At 35.1% G+C, this 26,753-nt stretch overlaps 1 protein-coding gene across 4 annotated transcripts in view; it reads right to left on the bottom strand.

Moving 5' to 3' along the window:
- Window positions 1-26,753, bottom strand: part of USP47 (ubiquitin specific peptidase 47) — a 100,051-nt gene that overhangs the window by 50,248 nt on the left and 23,050 nt on the right. For 2 of the 4 annotated variants that reach the window (XM_043483017.1, XM_043483016.1), the window contains exons 2-6: window positions 17,686-17,745; window positions 11,903-12,106; window positions 8,085-8,198; window positions 6,531-6,669; window positions 1,647-1,743 (exon numbers count right to left, since the gene is read on the bottom strand). In XM_043483017.1, coding sequence (XP_043338952.1) covers window positions 1,647-1,743; window positions 6,531-6,669; window positions 8,085-8,198; window positions 11,903-12,106; window positions 17,686-17,745 — 614 coding nt within the window. Of the gene's footprint in view, window positions 1-1,646; window positions 1,744-6,530; window positions 6,670-8,084; window positions 8,199-11,902; window positions 12,107-17,629; window positions 17,651-17,685; window positions 17,746-26,753 lie in introns of those variants that run through there. The other 2 variants (XM_043483019.1, XM_043483018.1) reach the window with 2 other exon arrangements.

The raw sequence follows: 26,753 nt of genomic DNA on the forward strand, positions 1-26,753 counted from the left end.
TATCCAAAGTTGGGTGATGGGTACAGAGGAATTCATTATACCATTTCACTATTTTTATTTTAGTATGTTGGAAATTTTCCCTAATTCATGCCTACATATGTAAAGTGGTAGGTTCTTTCTGGCTGCTATATAACATGTGAAGAGAATAAACAAACGGAACCCTATCTTTCATGCTAGTGCTATGCTGTCTGTAAGTCCAGCAAAGTCCAGCCTTTTAATGGAGCCATCCCTTCTTTAGTTTTACATGATGAACTTACTCATTTTGCTCTTGAAAGTCCTCCTGTCTATAACATCCTCTTAATCTTCTCTACCTGGCCAAACCAAACCTATCTTCACGACTACCTCAAGTTCTACTTGCTCTGCTAAAGAAGCCACTTCTCCAAGTTTCGTTAATCTCTCTTCTCTCTAAACTCTCATGGCATTAAGCCATCCTTAAATGTTATTTCAACTACTTTAAAAAATATACATATTGCTACTGTGAAGAGATCTGTGAATTACTTAAGAACAAAGACCTTATTTCTAACTTTTTCTATCAAATACCCACATATAAACACTGGGTAACAAATACTTGCTGAATGAAAAACATGTCAACTTTTTCAAGTAAATTCAGATGGTGAGCTTACCTATGAATTTAATGGTAATATAATGTTGTTTGTAATATCAAAAGTTCCAAAAGTACTTTAGATAGTGTATTTATTTAGTACTTTATGACTATAAATATTTACAGTAATTACTGTGTTTCTCAAAAGTAACACAAAAAGGAGGAAAAAAATCAGTTTATCTGTACTTTAAAATGTCAAAAAATAAAAGTTATGGATACTGTAAAGAAATATACAAGAGTGTATTAAATGTATTATAATAGGATACTCATAAAAACAAATGTCTGACTTTAGGGTTTATTTAAATATGGATATATACAAACATATATACAGTCTTATATACACACACACATAAAACACAGAACAGTTGCATTTTATTTTAATTAAAAACAAAATGTGCAAGTTTAAAAAGGCAACTTTGTTTCTTAAATTGAGATGTGGAGGAAAAAAAGAATATAGGTTACAAATTCAGATTATCTCCAAAAGTAGATAACATACTTCCTCATAAAGGCATGAAAGCTAAAAGCAAGGGAAGCTTAAATATAATAATTTATCTTAAACATAAATCTTATCAATTTTATCCTGTTGCTGTCTATACATTTCTGATTCTCTCTCCCCCAAAATTTTTCATATGCCTGCCTCTCATAAAATCATTTTCTTTTTTTCCCGTTTATTTTTATTAGTTGGAGGCTAATTACTTTACAATATTGTAGTGGTTTTTGCCATACATTGACATGAATCAGCCATGGATTTACATGTATTCCCCATCCCGATCCCCCCTCCCACCTCCCTCTCCACCCGATCCCTCTAGGTCTTCCCAGTGCACCAGCCCTGAGCACTTGTCTCATGCATCCAACCTGGGCTGGTGATCTGTTTCACCCTAGATAATATAAAAATCATTTTCTTATTTACTATTCAAGGTATGTTTTAAGAAGTGAGAAATGCCCCAAACTTAACAAATAAGTGCAAGAAGGTAAATAGATTTAATTAAAAGTTGTATTTCATTCTTAAATCAATTTTATTGATAGAATTTTTTTGAATACTCACTTATATAATGCATTCCTAAATTCAGGAGTCATAAAAAGTGTTTGCAAAAGGCTATTCAAATAGCAAGTCATTGCTTGGTTTACTAATCCGACATATCCTTAAAAAAAGAAATATACAAACATAAATCAGCATTTATGTAAAAAAATTAACAAAAAGAAAACTTAACAAGAATTTAATACACAGTAAAAAATTAAGAGGTTAAGGTTATAATTGGAAATTATTTCAATTTTTTTCAATAATACCTAAGAAAGACATCTTTGGTCAATATATGCACTATGTAAACTTGATCTCTCAGAAAAAGTCAGAATCTCTGGACATGCTGTTATATGTCTAGAGATACACATAGATATTACATAGCATTTAATAAAATTTTAAGAGTTACATTTAATATAGTATTTTGTGACAAAAATAATCTTTGTTCCCCAAATCTAAAAGCTATGCATTAAAATGGAAAAAGTATATACATATTCACTTTAAACATCATATACACCCAAAATATGAAGACAGTACTGAACCAGTTCACAGGCCCAATAAACCAATTTCTACCAATAATCAATAACATAAGATAAATTCACTGTAAACAAACTCAGAGGACTTCCACTGTTGTACACACCTATGAAGTATGAAACCCTATAGATCAGCACGCCATGCAGACAGTGATGATTAAAGTAAGAAGAGAACTCAGAGATGGAAGAAGGGATTTGAGAGAAAGGGAAAAGGAAAGGAGTAACTTAGATGCATTCAAAATTCAAATGAACTATTTAAGTACTTAACTTTATATACCTAATTAGAAATGGTTACCACTGTTGAGAATATTTTTGGAACTTCTCCTTTGAAGTCGGCTTCAGGCCCAGTTTATGAGGTATGCATACACACACGCAAACTTATCAGCCTCATCATTTTATTATACCTCATTATGTGAGTAAAATATGGTAAACACATTGCTTAATAATTAATTTACTCCCACTTTATACTGAAAAACTTAGTTATCTCAAAAAAACTTAAATCTTTTCTCAATACATGCCAAAGGCATTCACTGAAGCTCTCTGAAATACATTTTTCAATTCTCCAAGAATTAACAAAAATATCTTTTGTTAGTAAGATAGTGGCAAACTTTGTAGACAAACGATATTGCTAACTAAGGTGATGAAAAAGATCAACAAATGCAGAATGAACTTTGGTTCAGTTGTGGAAAAGAGGAACAGATTCCACACTATCTGCACTTGTACAATTCTAAGAAGGGACCAAGTAGTCGCCTATCTTTTACTCTGGACTAAGGTTCAAGCTTTGATTTCTAATGCCTTCATCTTTAAGAATACTGTGAACACATGTCTATATATTTACTCTACATTGTTATATCATTATAAACTGCTTCAATTCCTAATCAACACGTACCACCTGAGTTGTTCTTACAGCATACTGTCCTTAATCCTTTTTAGAGCTTTTAATTGACTGTTCTATAATTGTTTATTTATTTGTATATGTTCCCCAACAGTGAGGGGAGGGGTCAAATCTAATTTATCTCTCTATCCTACTCCTTAGCACAGCAGCAGGTACCCATGAGGGAGAAGTGAATATGACTTACAAGCAACATAAATCTATAAGCTACTTGAACTGATAATGGATTCTTTCCCACAAACAACGGCACCTTGAGCAAGGAGACACAGTTGTTCTGCACCTGATCAGCTGCCTGGGATTTCTTCTTTTCCACCTCCTTCCCCAGTTCCTCAATAGTCAGGGACAACCATTCTACCGGTAGCCTTAAAAGGCAAGGTATTATCAAGGTACTACTGTCTTTTGTGTACCCTAAGATCAATCATACACCATTTATTTGTGAACTTGTTTCCCTTCCCTGGGCTTAAAAAAGAGTGGCAGGGGGAGGGGTTTAAGGGAAGGAGGGAGTAATAACAATTTTTCCACTGCTTTTTATTTTACCACTAGCAATAACAATCAAATAGAAATATACAGTCTTTTGTGCTTCATTTAGCACCATATTTAACAGAACGACCAGTGTGTCAAATAAAAGTACTATTATTTTCCAAAAGTATGAAGGTTTTAGTGAGATTAAAAAGATACAATGCTATAGAACTAATAGGAATCTTCTGTCATTATAAATTGTCTAAATCAAAAAATTTCAAATGGGAACTATTATCAAGTGGGCCCTCTATCTGAAATAGTCATGAGTCAATATCATAAGTCAATAAGGGAAGAAAACATAAGAACATATGCCATTCTGTATAGAAAAATAACAGAAAGCAAACACAGAAAGAAATCCTGAAGAGAACCAGTAAGAAACGAAGGAGACCTCTACGAGGCTGAATGAAGCAGAATGAAACTGGCCAACTCAAAGCAGATATAAAGAAAAGAACTGTTAAAGAAACTGGCCAAGGAAAGACAGCTCAGATTTAAATGATAGAACACTTCAGTCATGTGGCTTTTAATCACCTGCGAGTCCAATCCACCTTCAATCCACTCCTTAATTTTTTAAGTGCCCCCCACTTCCAACCATCTCCCATTAACAGTAATTGGCCACCAGAAGGAATTAGCAGGCAAGGAGACAGAAAAGAATAAGTCCCCAACCTCACTGAATATGGAGAGAAGTGTTCCTGCAGTTTTGAGTGGAAATCATGAAAGCATTTTTCAATGAAAATATTTTGTGCATTTCAATAAATTCTTAAGCAAAATGCCAATTCAATAGTCGCTAACAAACAGTTTTTGAACACCAATTCGTTTGGATGTATATAGACTGTTTTAATTCAGAAAGGTAGTACTCCAGAACACTGAAGGACAATGTACAAGCAGGGAAAAGAATGGAGTAGAACTGTGTGAGGCACAATAGTTGGAAATGAAGACTATGATTACATGGCAATGTATATCAAAGTCCTATAAAAATATTTTTAGTAAATTTCAACTTAGTAACTCAATTTCTAGAAACTTACCCTAAGGAAATAATCACAGATGAAAATAAAAACTTACAATAATGTTTATTATAACATCAGGAATAATTATAGTTTAAATATCCAAATCATATAATGAAACACTACTTTTTAACCATTCAAAATCCATACTAAAATACTACTTAATAATACTGAAAAATGCTCCTCATACATTACATGAAAAATATAGATTAAAACTCTTCTCATAACAATTTCCTCATTTTCTTGAAAGCATTCAGATGAAAGAAAAAGACAAAAATATGCAAAATCATTAAAGTAGTTTCTGTTAATTGTACTGTCAGAAATTTCCACTTTCATTTACAATATGACAATGAACATTTATTATATTCATACAATCAGAGAACAATTTTTTTTAAGTATACTTTAGTCTCTAGGAATTTACAGGCATCAGAGAGCTATACATTATTCAGTACAAAGTAGGAGTTCTGTAAATACTTCTTGCATAAGGACTGAGTTGGTTGTCAGAATACATAGCAAAAATTTCAAGAATCCTGACTTGTTAAATCTGGAACTTTCTCAAAGTATTTCAACTATCTTATAAAAATCTAAGGGTATTTATTTAAAACAAAATGCAATTTATCCAGTCTACTCAAGAGTAACTAAATCAGTATTTTGGGAGTAATGCCTCAGAACCTACATTTTTAACAAGTATCCCAAAATGATTTTTAAAGAAATAAAATTTGAGAATCACTACTCTTGACAGTGTAATGAGAAGCAGCTTTCTTATTTGCTATTATCTGAAACAAAAGATAATTTTGCATTCTCTTTTATTCTTGGTAGTTTGCTGCAAAAAGTTCTATTTATATAAATTGATCATAAATACCAAACCCAACCAGTTTTTACTATTTCCAAAACAAATATGCCATTAAGCCTGTACAAATGCTTAGCTGTGAGGAAATTATTCTATATTTCAATTACAAAATATAGTAAGTGGAAGACTACAGTACACATTAAAACAAAACCTACAATGTAATTATATAGTTCTCTTTTTATACTAGATGAAAGTGAAAGTGAAAGTCACTCAGTCGTGTCGGACTCTTTGTGACCCCATGGACTATACAGTCCTTGGAATCCTTCAGGCCAGAATACTGGAGTGGGTAGTCATTCCCTTCCCAACTCAGGGATCGAACCTAGGTCTTCCACATTGCAGGCGGATTCTTTACCAGCTGAGCCACCAGGGAAGCCCTTATACTAGATATTTGTGTTATATTTACAATCATCTCTGTTTTGAAGTTCTAAGAGTAAACACTCTGAAGCCATACCTAGCATGAAATAACATTTACTAGCTGTACAATCAAAAGCAAAATGATATGTAAAATGATTCAGATTACATTTTCAGGTAATTAACCAGTCATATATAAATAAAAAACTGCATAAATAAAGCAACTCTACTAGCTCAAAAAATTGAAAAAAATTAAAAAATTTGTTAGTTTTAAACATAACATATTCAGAGACAAGCTAGCAGGAATTTTTAAATTACATGATTAATGTCAAACATATGATTAGATTAAAGCAGAACATAACACAGTAGTTCTAATAAAATAAGCCTGACCCATTTGTTTCCACATGAAAGTTATCTCCGTAAATCTACTGTAATCCACACAGATGGATGTTATACATTCCTTTCCAGAGGAAGTAAACTTCAAAAACTTAAGATTAAATTCAAGATAAAAAATTATCAAAAAGAAATGACTTCTTTCAAAATCCATTTTTTTTTACTAAACAGTAGCAGTAACAAGAAAGGTAACAATGAGATGAGGGAAAGGAAACCCATTCTTGTTCTAACTTTGCTTCTGCTCACTAGTGATCTTGTTTTGGGTCTGAGTTTTCTAATCCATAAAATGAGAAGATTAGGTTTAGATTGCTAAGATTATTCTAGGTTTAATGCCCTATGATTTTAGGAAAATACAACAATCATAAATCTTACCAGTTTCTGATTTATTCAAAATAGATGAATAGGAGTAGCTTTGGCTGACATAATCACTGGTAGAGCCCACAGAACCTTCTCTTGGAAGTGGACCAATAAATTTGTCATGAACACTGTCATCCCCAGCACTGGAATCCTCCTAAAATACAGCATAACCAATATTTACTGAGTGTAAATACTGCTGAAACAATGAAAAAGGCATGCTAATTCCTGAGGCAATGAACAAAAGACAAGGCATCACCAGCACCATCAAGATATTCCCTGACTATTTCCGACAGGCAGGTCTGAAACGTGCCAAATATAAAACACTTTAGAGAAATGCTTATGTCCCCTTCCAAAGTTTTTACTTTCTCAAATTTCTTTAATTCTTTTTCAATTTTGCTTAAATTAGAGAGATTTCTTACTAGTCAATCAAAAGTACAGTTATGAACTCCTTGATGACAGTGTTTATCATTTATTTTTCTATTATCCTTGCTAAGTAGGCCTGGAAGGTAGGGAATACTCAATAAGTATTGAATGAAATGGAAAGGTTCCTGTTATCTCCAATAACAAACTTCCTATCAATGAGGAAAATGTGCAAAGGGAATAAAGGATATAAAATCAGCACAAGCAACTAAGACAGAGTTGAAGAGTAATTACTAAGAATTTTAAAACAAGAACCCCCAAATTAATAGCTAGTTTAGTTTCAACATTACTCAGACTAATCTAAATCTTCTCATGATGTCATAAAGATCAACAGTGAGATTAAGGTAGGTCAGAACATTTTCTGGTATTGCTTTGAAATGGATGCCCTATGTTTAATTACTGTCTACTATCCAGAAAGGCACTCTAACTCACAACTGACTCCTACATGAAAAGCATCAAACAGAAGAACTTTTCCTGAGGAAAGTTTCATTAAAGAGAAGGGTTCTAAAAGAGTTCATAAACTGTGAGCCTTAGTTTACTCAGTCTGTAAAGCAGCAAGTTAAATCAGAGCAGGTTTTTTCAGTGAATGCCTCTCAAATTAGGAGTTACTAGGTTCAATGATCACTAAAGCCACTGAACTAGACAAGAAATCCTATTGAAATATGAATTGCAGCAGACACTAAGAGAACAGAAATAAATCATATAACTTTACAAACTAGCCATTCTAAAAAGGAGGGGAGGGGCAGGAGTGGGGTCACAAATAACAGAGTAGCTAATTCTGGGGGTCTGTTTCTCTACCAAAATACCAGAAAACCTGGCAAAATTGCCAAAGATTTACAGCAGACAAGCAAATGCTTAACCAAAGAAAAGGCCAGCGAAATGCAGTAAGAGATCCTAGACCCATCCCCATCCTTGTAGTGGTGATTCTCAGTGTGGCAAGAGACTGTACACAAACAAAGGTGCTATGGATACCCAGTGCAACCATGTTAACATACATATTTACAGCAAACCAATAGAAAACAGAAAAATTATTTATTATACATAAGTTATGTAAAACACATCTCTCCTCTCTCCTTTGGAAAACTGCTTCACAAATAGTAGGTGACAGTGCACAAAAATTACGAATACAGGGCTTTCTAAGTAGTTTACCAGCAGTATCTGAGGCTGTTCACCATCTTTATCTGTCAAATGCAGAAAGTTCTTCTTTCCTGGCTCAAAATTAGCATCAAGAAGAGACTTATCACTGGTATGATCCAGTGGAGCCTACAAGTATTAAAAAAAAAAAAAAAAAACAACTCAGACAATGAGAAACATTAATGATAATAAAATAAATAATATGTAAATAGACACGTATCTACAATTATTGGGCTTAAGCAGTATTTTTTAAAAATGAAGATTCTGATAAATTCTGTCAATCTAGGTTTGAATTAACTCATCTATTCATGAACTGGGATGGCTAAGCCCAGTGACAGGGTATATACTAACTGGTATCCCACCTGTTCACATTTCCCAACATCTAAAAAGACTGAAGTACTACACACAAAAAAGAATTATAAGCATTTGTGTTTTGATGTTCTCTAAAATGTATGCAATATAGTAGTCAATGGCTTTTCATGAAAACTAAAGAATATTTTATATAACTAAAACATGTTTTGATATAAGAATATAATAAGAATTCCCATATAAGGAACCACTATGCACAAGCAACCCACCTTATATAATCACGTAATATTAAAAAAAGGCACTTTTAGAAATGAAGGAAAAGCCTGTCCTAATAAATGATACCTACTTCAAGTCTACTGCCAGGATTCAGAGGATCCCAGGGAGATAGAAGTGATCAGTCTTTGAAAAATAAATATCTAACATGTTTATTCTTTACATCTTTTATCTGGTAGGGCAATTTAAATGCTAGCTGTCATTCTGATACACTCTAGTTAGTAGATTAGAATTAGAACTCGGTATGCCCCAAGCCCTACTAATCCAACACTCCAGTCTACCACTGAGAAAAATGAAGGATAGTATGAACGCCCTACTCTTGTTTTAAAACTATTTTGTGAACCTGGTAGGGAACGGACTTGTGGACACAATGGGGGAAGGTGAGGGTGGGACAAATTGAGAAAGTAGCATTGATATGCATACCTATCATGTGTTAAATATTAATAGATAGATAGTGGGGAGTTGCTAAATAACACAAGGAGCCCAGCCTGTTACTCTGTGATGACCTAGAGGGGTGGGGTGGGGGAGAAGAGGGCAACTCAGGAGGGAAAGGATATATATATTAATATAATTATGACTGGCTCACATTGTTGCATGGCAGAATACAACACACAATTGTAAAGCAATTATCCACCAATTTTTAAAAACCATTTTGTTCATTAAGAGATGTTTTTAATGTTTCAAAGACATGAGGATTATCTCTTTAGAAGGCCTTATTTCATGGAGATGCCTTTATTTCTTAGAAAATTAACATTATATAAAAGTACAGGTATTGAGGACAAAAAAATTAATTCTAAGAGATTCTGCCACTTTGCTATGTGACTTGGTACAAGTTACTTCACTTCCCCATGACTCAGTTTCCTCACCCTTCATACAAAGCTGTGATAGCACTTACCTCATAGGGTGGTTAAAATAATTAAATAAGGTTATATTTGTATAAAGTCTAGTTTCAGAACAAAACTAGGCACACAGTAAGCACAAAGTAAGTGTTAAGTAATAAAATAAATTTATCAAAACTCACTTGACTGGCTCACATGTAGAAATTCATGAGAAAAATAGGATACAGAGAACCAGAAGCTAAGAGAAGTCACAAGCAAGAAAGAAAAGAAAAGAAAAGGAAAAGAAAAAGAAAAGAAAGAAAGAAAGATATCTTTGGTTCCCTTAATTCTGACAGGAACCAGAACGCTCAGCATCTCTCAGGCATAAAAGATGAGATGATATAGCTAGAACACATGGGGAGAGAGGGTTTTCCTTAATAAGTAAGTGTCTGTGTGTACAAAAGGGTGAGTAGATAAATGAATTAGGTTTGTAGAGAAGCATACATGTGGCATTGTACAGTAAGGTAAGAGTTTACTTGTAGAAATGCCCGGTAGGCAAATTAAAACACAAAAATTAAGTACTTACAAACAGTCACAGTTGAAGAAAGAAAAATAGTTAATCCTGGCACAGTGATATTTGAAACTACTGCAAATGTTAATTTAACAAACACTTTTTGAGTGTCTAGGGATAGTATCTTTGGAGTATACAAACTAATACTAAGGTCCCAGCCATCAAAATACATTCTATCAAGTGGAGAGACATAAATGAATAACAATTATAATAAAAAGACTATATGAGTGGCATAGTAGAAGAAAAAGCACAATAAGAGGACAAAGACAGATTATTTTTAAAGTGGCAGGAGGAAACATCAAGTTTCTTAAAAGTAAAAGATAAACTAGACTTAGGCAAACATATATGGTAATATAAGACTCCTTTAAGTTGAAAAAGAGGCAACACTAGAAGTTACATAGTAATGTAAAACAGAGTATTCAAAGTTTCAGATTAAATATCATTTCTCATCGTTTAACCTGTTGGGGACTACCAATTTTACTGACCAGTTTCAAAGGGGAAAAGTTGGCTAATTTAAAACACTAGGGTTTTTTTGTAAGTACACATTGAAAAACAATTTTATTTTACATTGGAGTATAACTGATTTTAAATGTGTTAGTTTCAGGCATACAGCAAAGTGATTCAGTTATACATATATGGCTATTATTTTTTCAGATTCTTTTCCCATTTAAAAACACCAGTTCTATATTTAAAAAAAAACAAATACATTATGAAATAGAAGGCAAAATATCAGCAATTTTAAAGGCAAATCCAGCAATATCCAACACCTCTTATTCTTCTATAGAGCCAATTAAGACCATACCCTCCAAATATGATGAAGATACATATTCAACTTCATTTGCTATTAAAGCTATTTTCCTGGGAAACTGAAGAGCAACAATGGTATAGGACAGGAAGAGATTAACATAAGCAAAAACATGGAGATGGAGAAGTATAAAATTCTATGTTAAGAAAATAAATTAGTCCTATCTGCGAGTTACGATTAGACTTAAAGGACCAATTGTCTTGAATGCTAACCTAGGGAATATGATTTTTAATCTGTGGGCAGTGAGCAGTCATTAAAGATTTCTAAACTGGAAGATGACAGGAGTACTATGATTTAAGATTACTGAAGATAATTCTAACAATCATACACAGGGTGAATTTGGACTGAGAGTCAGGGGACAAAAAAAAAGACTATAAGGAATACTATCCTAAAATACAGATGAGATCCAACTCAACAGTCTTCTTGCTACTGTCCCATGCAAAACTGATCAGTGCCGCCTCTTGCACTTAGAACAAACTCATAAATAACACTTAATAATACTTAAAACACGTTAACGCAACTGTTTTTTATGTACTTGTCTCTACAACTTTACTGTGAGATCTCTGAAGCAGAAGTCATGGTGCCACCAACTTTCCTGACCAGCTGTTTCATCACTCTATGTGGTACCTAATCTCTGTTAATATTGCAGATCCAAGTCCTTCTAGTCCTTATTCTTTCCATATATTACCTTTTTTTCTCCTTTTCAAAAAGTTAGATTATAAAATACATATGATTTTATATCCTGCTTTTCTCACTTAAATATTTAAAATGAGGAATATCCCATTCAGTAAATGTTGGAAATTTTTCCATAGATGACACAAGCTTGTGATAATCAACTTACATAAATAAAAAAACTATTGAAATAACATTGTGCAGACTTTAAGATAATCAAATGCTGAATTCCAAATGAAGGTAAAGGGATGAGTTGCACATACACTCTAGAGTTTTGCTTATGATATCAAGAAGGGTTCCAGGATTTAATATACTCTTTAATAATAACAGCAACTATAATATTATTAGCAGCTTAAGAAAAGATGCTTTCAGTTTAGAGTTTTACCATATCAGCAGTATTGATTCCATTTCCCCACACCAAATCAAAGGTTCCATTTATGTAGCCTACTTTGTTGGCCACATCTTCAAAGAGCTTTCTGAGTGGAGTAGAAGCCGGTAAATTTAAAGTGATCCGTTCATTCACCGTCTTTGAATTAGTAGTATCTTGTATTATACATAAGACTCTTGGTTCTTCAGCAGCATTTTCTATCTGAAATTTTAAAAAATACATTATTTCTCTTTAAAGAAAAAATATAATTATTGTTTTCTACTATTAAATGCAAAACAACACAAAATACTCTTTTCTTTGTGTGAATATTACTGTTTTATGTCTGAAACACACATGTTTGGATATGTCAAACATATAAAGCACCATGTATGTTTGTTTTGGGAAAACTGGGGCATACATAAGAATCAGCCATTGTTCTTATGGATATTTGGTTTCATCTTTTAAGGCTGCAAATCAATGACCAACAAGCCCATGAAGACAGTTTACTTGAGCAATTTTCAGTTGAAAACAACAAAATCTGATCCTTAAAAATGTGTCACTACTATGCTAGCACAGTTATATCTAGCATTTCTGGGTTTCCTGATGAAACAGAAAGGGAACTATATAGAAATGCAATGAGGATTATCTCAGACCGCAAAATCCATAACTAAAGGAAATAAGCAATCAAGCATACTGATCTTTATGTTGTCCTTGTCATACCTGAAGACCGAATGTCCAAAAACCCCATTTATCAGTGTGTTAGGAGCTAACAAGCTTACCCAAACAGACTAGCCAGAAGAGGGGTAAAGGTAAGCCAGGAAAAAAATACTTTTCTATTACCAATGTACAAGGAGTTAGGATCACAAATTTTTTTCATTCTTTTTCATCTAGCCCGCAAATCTGAGCAGAAAAATTTTGAAAAAGATTTTCTCAAGGAAGCTATGCATTCCCTCAAGCTGTTAAAGGACACTTTTTTCCTATCTTCCACAGGGATAGCTGGCTACATCAGACACTGCAGTGAAATAAGTTCTTTTCCTTCTCCTGTAATGCCCAACTCAATGAATGGTACCATCATCTACAGACTGCTGAAACCAGACAGGTAAGCATATTCTTCATTTCTTCCCTCTTCTTCACCTCGCATGATTACCAAATTCTATCATTTCTACCATCTGAATATCTCTTGAACTATTCCTTTCCCCTTTATTCCTGCCTGCAGTAATCAGAATCTTACATTAAGATAGTTTCAATAGTTACAATTAGTGGCAAGTTTCTCTCACTCTTATCTTCCTTCAATCCAGAACAACATTTTAATATGCAAATCTGATTATGTAAATTTCTTCCTTTCCCTCAAAATCTAGTAAGGCAGTCATTTCCTCTCACCATCCCCACAAAAGGCTTTTGCACAAATATGAACTGTAGGAACTGGTACTGTATACAATGTATTTCTTTCCTTCTAAAAAAAAAAAAAACAAAACCAACCACAATAATATCAACCTCCGTCTTCTGCTGCTTCTATATTATCCATTTTAAAATAAGAATACTTATTATCACTGATGAGTACTGTAGACAGAACAGCCACAGTTTTTGTTTGGTGAGGTAATATAATGGTAATTAGTTTCTGCCATATATCAATACAATTTGGGATTTGTAAAAGATTACTTAAACTAAGGTTAATCCGGATAGTTTAGAACAGAAATAAGTTGCCATAAAATAAGTATATTGTTTAAGATTGGCTAGAATTATATTCACACAAATCAAGATATTTAACTACCAATAATACCCATTTAAAAACAAAGAAAAATACATTTTTAATTAAATAAACAGGATAATAAAAAAGTCTTCAGTTGAAAACTTACGATGTTATATTAACACTTGCAAAAGATGGTTTTACACATTTTAATGTCAAACTGAGAAATATAAAATGGGCCCTTTTTAAACTCTGGTTTACAATAAAGGAAGGAGAAACTCAAAATAAATTTCAACTACAAAAGATCTGCTTTTACAGTTTCAGAGGTAGACTCAAGTATTCCAGGTGAAAAGCACTATCGTGGCCAGATTTTAAAGTTTCAGATAAGTCTGAGTTGAGGGTTCAAGGAAGAGAACCCTACCTAAGAATTTAGGAATCAGAAGGAAGCACTGGCATAGCAGTATACCTAAGAATGGTGATATGACATCATCATGTGGCCATCAGCAATTCCCGATTCTTTCCCTAAATACGTGAGTACAAGGTACAGGCACTCCAGCCTCCTCTCCCACATCCAGATGTTGGTAAAATTAGCCCCAATGGAATCTCATCTGAAGGCTAAACGTACTGTAGTAAACACAAAAGCTAATTTTATGTATGCCTTTTATTCTTTTTAATAACAACTTTTTTTCCTGTGTACTGCATGTTAAGAATTTTTGTTCCTTTAAAAAAAAAATAGGAAGAGTACAAAGGAAAAAGTGGAAATTAACTATAATTCATAACACAGGTAACTGTGAACATTTTGGTCTATATTCTTCCAAATATTTTTCCTACACATACACAAACAGATATATACATGCATGCTTTTAAAACACAAATGTTCAGATGGAATATATATACTGTTTCAAAAGGTTTTTCTTTACTCATATACATATAAAGTAATCTTTTCCTTGTCAAGTTTTTTCTAACTCATCGTTTTAATAATTGAATAGTATTTTATTACATGGATTAATAATAATTTGTTCCATCAATTTTATTTTACTGACTCTTAAGCTAGACTTTTTTTACACTCTAGAAATAATTTTGTGATGAATACCTATATAAAATTTTGTACATTTTTCTGTTTCCTTAAACTTCCTATAAGAATTTCTGGGTCAATCACATATTGCTCTTAAATTTAATTCTATGATAATTTAAACAAGCTTTGGTTTTCTTTAAAGTTCTAAGACAGCCACAAGTAAATTCTATTACTTTATACTCAACCTCCTGGCCCATTTTTCAGTCTGAACTTAATCTACTATATGGCTATCATCCACAGATTACATGTGAATTTTTGTTACCACGAATGCCAATACTAATTACACTGAAGCAAAATCTCTTTCCTCCTCTTTCCTCCCAATTTAGGAACTAATAAGAAAAAAAAATCTTTTTCCCAATTTTAAGGTTTCATCAATAAGGTGTGTACCAATCTTAGCTTTCCAAGAGGGATTAAAAAAAAAACTCTACAATATTCTACTAAACATACAAATTTCCAAAATACTTAAAATGTAAAAAAGTATTTCTTAGAATTAGGCAAATAGGGGTGTCCTCTTTTTTTCTTAATTTCTTTGGAGCTCTACCCCTGATTGATCCTACTTATGCCCAAAGCAAAAAACACCACCATCTTGAGGTGAATTAAAGATGGCTACAAATTCTTTGCTATTCTTTTTCTTTTTCCTCTTCCAATGCATCTGGGCTGGCCTTGTGACCAAGTAGGACCAACAGAATGTGACAGAAGTGATTCTGTGTGATTTACAGCAGGAAACGTCTGCTTTTGGATCTCTTGGAATGATCCTCTTATAAGTCAGCCAAACAAAAAAAATTCATTTACCCTGGGACCACCACACAGAAAATGGCCACTTAGTGGAGCACTGGGGTGCCTGATAAGTGAGAAAAGCCTTCTTGGACATTCCATCCAAAGCTAGTCACCAGCCAAATGCAGCCAAGTAATGATCCCAGATAATGCTATGTAGAGCGGAAAACTGACTGGTTAAGCCTTTGCCCAAATCCCATCCCAAAGAATTGTGAACAAATAAACTAGCTGTTTTAAGCCATAAAGTTCTGGGGTAGACTGTTCCATAGTAATAGATAACAGAAATACATTCAAGCACATGCAAACGCTGGTTGGGAAAAATATGTGATAGCATTAGTGACAGTGGCTGGTAGTGGGAGGGTGTCCGCTTAAATACTACACCCAACATTAAGGCAAAGCATCTGAACACACGTCTTAATTTAGGGAAAGGAGCACAATTTTCAAGTTAGTGAAAGTTCTATAATGAATAAGAGACAATAGTTAAGAAAAAAAAAATGCAAAATTTTAGAAAAGCCTAAAGTATGTCCCGCTTGAGAAAATATTTCATCTATATTTGGTGAGAGGCATAAAATTCTCTATAAAGAAAATCTAGTCAATTACAAAAAAAAGGTACAAAGTATAAAATTAAGACTACTTACTTTGTGGGCAACTCACAGTAATACATTTGGGAGAAAAAGGGGACAGTCAACAGTAGTTAATATTAACACTGTAAGCTAAGAGAGTGATCTGTCTTTATGCTCTCTGTAGAAACAGATTTCCTAGCAAAGTCTGAAAACAAGAATCCTTGAAAAAAAACAAACAAAAACGATAAGTCTTATTTACAAAATGTAAAATATACTGGGATAAAAACACTGCAAATATATGGTCCGTCCAAAGATAAGCTCACTGTCAGAACATCTGAAAGCGGCTGACACAGACGGTCCTTCTGCCTGAGAAGTCTCTGAGTCTGCTAAAGGGATGCGTGCCTCTCAAGTCATCTTATCTCCTATTCTTGGCATTCTGAACAGTTCCAAGTTCAAATCTGGGTTCTCTGAAGTTAATATCTCAAAAGTTAATATAACTTGTTTCATAAAAAAAAAAATTCCTAGGTATTTCTTACTAAAAAACACAAAACAAGGTGCATAATTAATGCATATATTTAGAACGGTGTTCACACGCAGAAAAGTTAATATCAAACAAAATTCAAAGTTATCAAGCTTAAGATTTTTCTAAGAAAAAAACTAATTTATGAAGAATTTTAAAATCTTAAGAAAGGACCTCTTCACCTCTAAATCTGTCAACCCATTTTCTCTCAAGACTTTCTTCTTTCCAATGTTATTATAAATGATAATATTATGGTTATAAACTTAAAAATACATACACACACACACACACACACACAGAGGCCATTTTATCTACTTCTTGATAAAGAAACTGCTATGAACTAAGATATGAGGCCTTAGAAAATTACCCTTCTAGGTATCCACAGTTCATGGTTAATACACTGCCACAAACTGGAAAAAACAACTGACGGTATAAATATTTTTGCTGACTGAAACTTATTAAATTTATCAGCTGCATTCAGATTGTCCATTTCTAACAAGTAACAATTCCTGGGGTAGTGCTGGGAGTCTTAACTTACACGAGAAAAAGATTATTTTTAATATCCTCCCTCCATTTTATTCCAAATCCCCACCAAACTCTAATGTATTTTCTAAGTGGTCTCTTGCCACAGATCACCTGGAGAGAACAGAATTAAATAAAGAACCTTGAGCCTAGAGATAAAGGGGTCTGAGTGAAATGATGTATTAAGTAAAGGTTAGAATGGGATGCTACATCAGAGAAATGTTTAAGTTTCTAGTGTACACAGGTTGTTTTTAATTTCTATTTAATTTTTCAAGTTAAGATTTCTGGGTCTTGACTCTGTAAATTATTAAATGACTTAATCTCAGTGTTATTAATATTTCAGAAAATATATATCTGACATATATATATAGACATATATATATATAGAAAATATATATATATAGACAACTACTATACCCAAAAGTCAAAACAAAGGGTTCTATAGTTTTTACATCATTTTCCCACCTCATTCATTTGTTAAAGACAAGGTGCTATAAGACACATATTCATTTGAGGTGACTTATTATTGAAATCAGGGAGAAATAAAATAGGCAAACAACCATAAAACTTAAGACATGCCTTGTTATTAAACAAAAATACTAACATGCTGTTACTTGCTCTGCTGATTATCACACTAAAGCAATTACATCAGCAGTCTACCTGTAAAAATTTCTTCTTCATTTCATCAAAGATATTTTGTCTGCATCTCCAAAACACATCCTATGGTATATAAGAACAAAATAAATTACAAATCATTTCTTTCAAATAAAGAGATAAGACAGTGAAATGAGAACAATTAACCTAAAGGCATTTTTGCAACAAAATATGTGTGAATTAAAGTATTATTACACCATCTAAGATTTTATGCATAAATTATATTTGTAATTTTAATCTTAAGCCTCAATTACTCTTGAAAGTTACTGAAAGCCTATGTTATGGTGATAAATATAATATTAACATGGAAAACAACCACATTTTAACAAAGAGTGGTAGCTTCAGAACTATATATAAATCAAATGTTCTAAGTCACACATTTTTCTAGTTTTATTGAGATATAATTAACATATAACTGTAATAGTTTTAAGGTGTATGACATAATGATTTAATAAAAGTATATATTCCAAAATGATTAATTACTACAATAAGTTTAGTTAACACCTATCATCTCAAAATAGTTACAATTTTTTTGTCCATGTGATGAGAACTTTTAAGTCCTATTATCTTAACAATTTTCCACTATACAATACAGTATTGTTAGCTACAATCATCACACTGTACATTACATTCAGAACTTATAAGTGGAAGGAAGTCTATACCAGTTATCTATAGGATAACCTATAATCAAAACATAATCTCTTGAAAAATCTTGGTTTAACATTCCACACTTTTTCTGTATAAATTTTTTCTCCACCATCTTTAATTAATAAAAGGAAACCAACATATTATTTTAAAAGGTGCTTTTTATCATTCATGGGCTTCCCTGGTAGCTCAGTTGGTAAAGAGTCTGCCTGCAGTGCAGGAGACCCGGGTTCAGTCCCTGGGTTGGGAAGATCCCCCTGGAGAAAGAAATGGCAAACCACTCCAGTATCCTTGCCTGGAAAATCCCATGGACAGAGGAGCCTGGTAGGATGCAGTCCATGGGATCGCAAAGAGTCGGGCATTCACAGTAGCTTAGATACTATTCTACATCAACTAAAAAATTTTACATCACTTTCTTTTACAATAGAAATATGTTTCTACTATAATAGTAGTACATATTTTTTGACAACCAAGTCTAAAATAACTCCTATAGCACTTATTAACAATATGATATACATCCTATTAGATCCTCTCCATTCTGTGCATATTAAAAATTATTAATCAAAAGAATCATTCTGAACACCATCATTTAAATTCTGCTCCTTTCCCCTCAACACTCACTCATCTTTCCGGGCCAAAACACTGAGTTTGAAAATTGCAGTGTTCCATTATACAGTCCAATCAAAATTTATTTAACTATTCTGTTAATGGACATTTAGACACTTTCAAATTTCCACTACAGCTCTGCTTATTTGTACAGTTTTCCCTGAAGATTATTTCCTAAAGAAAAAATTAGTATATCAAAGATTACATATTCATTTTTATGATTTTTTGATACCTGACACCAATAGGCTGAGTATTTCTTTCACAAATAAGAATTAAACTACAACTATCTGTCAAACACTGTTCTAGGTGCTGAGGAAATAGCAGTGAATACAAGCCCATGCCTTCAAGGAGCTGACACTGCACATGGGAACTCAGCAGTAAACAAACCTAAGGCATCAAGCAGCCACTAGCCGCAGAATCTTTGCATTTCTGTACACTGTACATGTGATGCTCTTCCTTTAGATATCCTTACCTTCTTTTCACAAGTTGTTATTGTGGTGGCTTTACACTTGATCTTAGCCAAAAGGCCAAGAAGTGATGTGTGGTGGTTTAAACAGGTGTCCACAAATTCTTTGACATGCCTCCCAGCAAGATTAGGAGTCTAATTCCAGTTCCTTTTAATATGGGCTAGCCTGTGTGACTTTCTATGATATATAACATTACTTTCAAGATTGGGTTAGAAAAGGCAATAAAGCTTCTTCCTGGCTTTCCCTCAGATGCTCATCCTTGGAATTTGGCCACTATACTGTGTAGAAGCCAAGCAGCCATATGAGAAGGTCATGTGTAGATGTTCTAACCACACCCAACTGAGATGCCATCTGGCAACCAGCATCAAGCACCATACATGTGAGGAAGCATTCAGATGATTCCAGCCCCCAGACTTTCAGATGTCCCAACTGATGCCAAGCAGAGGAGAACAAGCTGTCCCTGTCCAGGTTTGCCCAAATTGCACATCCATGAGCAAAAGTCATTAAGTGTGTGGGTACACAAAAGATAATCAAAAGAGCCAATTTCTCAAACTCTCTTCTCACCATTCAATTTAAAATTGCAATCCTCTTCACCTCCCTTTCTCACTTCAGGTTTCTCCACAGCACTTTAGCCACCTGATATATTTGTTTATGTTATTACTTATTGTTAACACCAAAAAACTTCTACTATGAGCCAAAATGAAATAGCAGATTGGATTTACCTTCTCCACCTTAAACAACTAAAAAGAAGAGATGAAATATATGAAACAATAGTTTAAAAATATTAAGTAACAGATAACACAGGACAGTGATCCCTGTGGAACTAGAAACAAACAATGTAAGCTACCTTCCAGGCTACAATGTAAGCAGAAGAACCCCGCTAGAGTTCAGCAATCTCCCCGAGCTGAAAAGAAGAGGTTAAAAATTCAAGTGGGTCAATTCAGCTAGAATTTACAGAGCAGAATACTGAAGAGAAGATGTGCAAATATCACACTCCAGAGATATGTAATGGTCCTCCCTGTGTATTCAGTTGAGTACTCATCAGCATATACATGTGAAGAAACTACTTGGGCAAGGGAAAGAACCAAGGAAAGAATCCCTGAGCTCACTTCAGTTCCCACCAGCCAGAGTGAAAAGAAAATCATAATACATAGGCATCAGTTAAGAGCAGACAGAAGAGTATTGTCTCAGTAGTGGAACCAAATTATGCCTAATCTAAAGGTTATTCTGGGGGGCTTCCTTGGTGGCTCAGTGGTAAAGAATCCACCTGCCAATGCAGGAGACACAGGTTCAATCCCTAGTCCAGGAAGATCCCACATGCTGCAGAGCAACTAAGGCTGTGTGCCACAACTACTGAGCTTGTGTTCTAGAGCCTGGGAACCACAACTATTGAGCCCACGTGTCCCAGAGTCCGTGCTCCGCAACAAGAATGAGAAGCCCACAAACTGCAATGAAGAGTAGCCCCTGCTTGCCACAACTAGAGAAAAGCCGGAGCAGCAACAAAGTACCAGCATAGCCAAGAGTAAATAAAAAAATAAAAATAAAACAAAGGTTATTCTGGGTCAATCTTAAAATACTAAAAAGCAAGCCTCAAAAGGCTCAAAATGTTTACAAGTAAATTCTCACTGTCAGAGAACAAAGCTCAAGAATATCTACGGAAATAATATACCCAGCACTCATCAACGTAAAAACCACAGTGTCTCGCATCCAATTTAAAATTAGCAGGCATGCATCAAAGTAGGAAATGATGACCCATCCCTAATGAGGAGAAAAATCAATAAAAATCAACCCAGATATAATACAGATGATATAATTAGTAGACAAGAATATAAAAAGTTTTAAACTATATTCTGTATTTTAAGAAGGCAGAGGGAAGTATATAAAAGGAAACAAATTAAAGATTAAAGATTCAACGCAGGAGGAGACAAGATGGCAGAGTAGAAGGAACTGCACTCACGTCCTCTCATACAAACACCAAAATCACAACCAACTGCTGAATGACCATCGACAAAAAAGACTGGAACCTACAAAAAAAAAAGATATTCTACATTCAAAGACAAACAAGAAGCCACAGTGAGATGGTAAAAGGGGTGCTTTCACAATATAACAAATCCCATACTGACATGCGATGCCCCACAAACTGAAGGATCATTCATTATACTTCAGAGGTTCTCCTACAGGAGTGAGTTCTGAGCCTCCCATCAAGCTCCTCAGCCTGGGGGTCTGGCACTGGGAGCATTCCCCAGGGGATGTGGCTTTGGAGGCCAGCAGGGCCTGAGTGCAGGAGCTGCCCAGGCCTGGGGGAAACAGACTCCACTCGTGGACGGGGCGCACAGGAGTTCATGTGCACTACAACAGGGCAAAGCAGGGATTCCCTGGGAGCCTGCGCCAGACATGCCTGCAGATATTAAAGGGTCTTTCGGGGAGGTGCGGGTTGACTGTGGTTCACTGTGGGAGCAAAGACACTGGTGGCAGAGGCCCCAGGGATCATACATCAGTGTGAACTCTCGTGTAGGTCACCATTTTGGCACCCAGACCTGACCCCATCCAACAGCCTGCAGTCTATGGTGCTGAGACCCCTCAAGCCAAACAACCAACAGGGTGGGACCATGGCACCACTCATCAGCAGGCAGGCTACCTAAAGTCTGTCCTGAATGCACAGCCAACTCTAAACACACCCCCTAACAAAGCCATACCCAACAGAGGGACAAGAACAAGTTCCAGGAAGCTGGAGTCGCAAGACTCATATCAGACAAAACAGACTTTAAAATAAAGACTATTGTGAGAGGAAAAGGACACTACATAATGATCAAGGGATCAATCTAAGAAGATAAAACAATCATAAATATCTATGCAACTAGCATAGGAGCACCTCAATATATAAGGCAAGCCATAAACGGAGAAATTGACAGGAACACGATAATAGTGGGGGGCTTTTTACATCAGTGGACAGATCATACAAATAGAAAATCATTATGGAAAAACAGGCTTTAAATGATGAATTAGATCGGATGGACTAATGGATAATTATAGAACATTCCATACAAAAGCAGCAGGATACACATTATTCTTAAGTGCACAGGGAACATTGTCCAGGATAGATCATATGCTGGGCCACAAAGCAAATCTTGGTAAATTTAAGAAAACTGACATCATATGAAGCATCTTCTCAGACCACAACACTAATGATTAGAAATCAACTAAAAGAAAAAAAGAAAAAAGCACAAAAAACAGACACCTGGAGGCTAAACAACATGTTACTAAACAACTAACGGGCCACTGAAGAAATCAGAGGAAATAAAAAAACACCTAGAGACAAATGAAAATGAAAACACAATGATCCAAAAACTCTGGAACACAGCAAATTAAGTTTTAAGAGCGAAATTCATAGCAATACAATCCTATATCAGGAAACAAGAAAAATCTCAAATCAACAACCTAACCTTATCCAAAGCAACTAGAGAAAGAACAAACAAAATCAAAAGTTAGTGGAAGGAAAGAAATCATAAAGACGAGAGTAGAAGTAAAAGAATTAGAGACAAAGAAAACAATAGGAAAGAGTAATGAAACTACAACTTGGTTCTCTGAAAAGACAAATGAAACTGATAAACCTTTAGCCAGACTCATTAAGAAGAAAAACAGAGAGGGTTCGAATCAATAAAGTTAGAAATGAAAAAGGAGAAGTTACAACTGACACCATAGAAATACAAAGGACAAGAAACTGTAAGCCTATACAACATTTTTGAAATGATCAAATATAGAAATGGAAAACAAATCAGTGATTGCCAGGAATTAAAGAGGGGCTGGGAGTGGGAGAGAAGTGAGTGTAGTTATAAAAGGGCATCATGAGAGGTCCTCGTGGAGATGAAAATGTGCTGTATCTTGACTGCATCAATGCAAATATCTTGACTGTTATATTGTACTATAGTTTACTTGATATTACCATTAGAGGGAACTGGGTAAAGAGTACACAATGTCTCCTTTTTATTTCTCAGAACTACAGGTGAATCTACAATTAACTCTAAATTGAAAGCTTAATTTAAAAATAATACACCTGCCTCTTCTACTACTCCTCTACCGCTCTTTTCCTAGATGCTAAAAGAGGATGGCCTGTTTTAAACCTTGGAGTGGAACAGGGGTGTCACTCCTGAGTACGTGTAGCCACAGACTGGCCCTCAGGCTGGTTACAATCCCAATTCACACTATCTGGGTGGTTTAAAAAAAAAAAAAGAATTACTTTGAAAATGGTTCTAGAATAGTAGTACTCCGAGATAAGTGGCACAATCACAATTTTCTTCTGGAAGAAGCTATCTGTATTCCAGAGCTCAAATAATTTCCATAAAATTATTCTTGGGACTTCCCTATCAACCCAGTGGCTAAAACTCTGTGCTCACAATGCAGGGGAACTAGGTTCCATCCGTGATCAGAGAACTAGATCCCACGTGCCACAACCAAAGACCCCACTTGATGCAACAAAGACCAAAGACCCTGCATGCCACACTTAACACCCAGCACAGCCAAATAAATTAAAGAAAGAAATTTTTTAAAGTATTCTCATAATCACAAGACAAATGAACAGCTCCAAAAAAATTTTAAACCACTAAATATATAATGAAAAAGGAATCATGAGTGTCAGCAAAGAATAAAACATAGCAATGACATATGAAAAAATTTTCAATATTGAAACTATCAGCAACAGGGGTTCCCTGGTGGCTCAGTGGTAAAGAATCCACCTGCCAATGCAGGAGACAGGGGTTCTATCCCTGGTCTGGGAGGATTGCACATGCCACAGAGCAACTAAGTCTGAGTGCTGCAACTACCGAGCCTGTGCTCTGGGGTTCAGGAGCCACAACTACCGAGCCTGTGCTCTGGGGTCCAGGAGCCACAACTGCCGAGCCTGTGCTCTGGGGTCCAGGAGTCACAACTGCTGAGCCCACGGGACACGACCACTGAAGCCCGTGCGGCCCAGAGCCCGAGAGAGACTACTGCAACGAGAAGCCCGCACACCACACCACAAGTGGAGAAACCCTTGCTCACCGCAACTAGAGGAAAGCCTGTGTGGCAGTGAAGACCCAGCACAGCCAAAAAACAAATAAATAAAAAAGAAAGTTTGAAACTATCAGCAACATTATAAAAAGAAACATGTATAACATGTTTCAAGAAATAACAAAGATCTTTGAATTCATGAGCAGAGGTTAGCAATGAGCAGACTTTTCTTAAAATTTATTTTTTACTGGAGGATAATTGCTTTACAAGGTTGTGTTCATTTCTGCCACACAATAAAGTCAACCAGTCATAAGTAACACATGTCCCCTCCCTCTGGGCCCTCCCTCCCTTGCCCCACCCCATCCTACCCTTCCAGCACGTCACAGAGTACTGGGTTGAGCTCCCTATGTTACACAGCTCAACTCCCATCAGCTCCCTACTTTACATATGGTGAAGTGTATTTTTCAATGCTACTCTCTCAATTTGTCCCACCCTCTCCTTTCCCTGCTGTGTCCCCAAGTCTGTTCTCTATGTCTGCATCTCTATTGCTGACCTGCAAACAGGTTCATCATTTTTCTAGACTCCATAGATAAGTGTTAATGTATGATATTTGCTTTTCTCTTTCTGACTTACTTCACTCTGTATAACAGGCTCCAGATTTATCCACCTCATGAGAACTGACTCAAATTTGTTCCTCTTTACAGCTCTTTATAAATGGAGTAATACTCCATTTTTATACATATACCACAACTTCTTTATTCCACTACTGGACATATACCCAGAGAAAACCATAATTGAAAGACACATGTACCCCAAGGTTCATTGCAGCACTATTTACAATAGCCAGGACACGGAAGCAATGTAGATCTCTATCAACAGACAAATGGATAATTAGCAGACTTATAAAAGCACCAAACAGAACTTCTAGAAAAAAGATCTGTTTCTGCAGGACTGCAAACAAAAGATCTAATATTTGTATAACCTAAGTCCTGTAAGCAAAGAAGAAAGAGGGTGAGCCTAAAAAAGCATTCAAAGAAGTAATGGCTGAAATCATCCCAAATTGGCAAAAGACAGGGAGTTCCCTGTGGTCCAATGGTTAGGATTCTGGCTCTTTCATTGCCTGGGCCTGGATTCAGTCCCTGGTTGGGGGAACTAAGATCCCATGAATTGCACAGTATGGCCAAAAAGAAAAAAATGCAAAATGCAAAAGACATAAAACTACATAATCAAGAAGCTGAGTGAATCCCAAAGAGGATAAACCCAAAGAAAATTACAGAAAGACACATCTTAATCAAGTTCCTTGCAAATTAAAGACAAAGAGGAAGATTTTGAAAGTAGAAAGAAACACCATCTATGAGGGCAAAACAATCTAATGTAGCATGTTTCTCATCAGAAATTACAGAGACACAATATTTTCTAAGGGCTGAAAGAAAAGGACTGCCAGTTCAGAATTCTGCTTCCAGCAAAACCATCCTTCAGGAATGACAGGGAAACCACGGCACTTTCAGATGAAGGAAAACTAAGGGATGTGCTGTTGAGAGACCTATCCTAGAAGAACTGCTAAAGAAGTTCTCGAAACAGAAATGATTAAAATATTAAGAAGTCATTTTGTATTTAAAATAAAATATGAATATCATATTCTATGATAACATATGTGCTATTTACCTTCATTACATGCTTGCATGCTCAGTCACTTCAGTCACGTCTGACTCTGTGCAACCCTATGGAACCTGTCAGGCTCCTCTGTTCATGGGATTCTCTAGGCAAGATACTGGAGTAGCTTGCCATGCCCTCCTCCAGAGAATCTTCCTGACCCAGGGATCAAACCTGAGTCTCTTAGGTCTCCTGCATTGGCAGGTGGTTTCTTTTCCACTAGTGCCGCCAACACACATGCAAAACTAAGCTACGTTAATAGTTTAGAACTGACTCAATGTGATGGTTGGCTTGTTTCCATAAAAAGCTAGACATCATGGATGTCAAGTCTCCTGTCATTCCACTATCTATGCTGCAAAATCAAATTTAACTTACATCATTTTGGCTCACAAAAAGTTTTTCAAAAAGTGACCTTCTATGAGTGCTAAAACTGCCTGATCTGGTAATTTCACTTCTGCATACATAACCAAAAGAACTGAAAGCAAGGACTCAGATATTTGCACACCCATGTTCATAGCAGCATTATTTACTATGGCCAAAAGGTAGAGGCAATCCAAGAGTCCCATGGTTGGATGAGTGGAAACAAATGCAATACATACAAACAGAGGAATAATATTAAGCTTTAAAAAACGTATGACATAAGCTACAAAATGGACAAACCATGAGAAAATTATGCTAAGATAAGTAACTGTCATAAAAGGACAAATACAGTATGTT

Source organism: Cervus canadensis, chromosome 11, assembly GCF_019320065.1.
Source record: "Cervus canadensis isolate Bull #8, Minnesota chromosome 11, ASM1932006v1, whole genome shotgun sequence".
Classification (NCBI taxonomy): domain Eukaryota; kingdom Metazoa; phylum Chordata; class Mammalia; order Artiodactyla; family Cervidae; genus Cervus; species Cervus canadensis.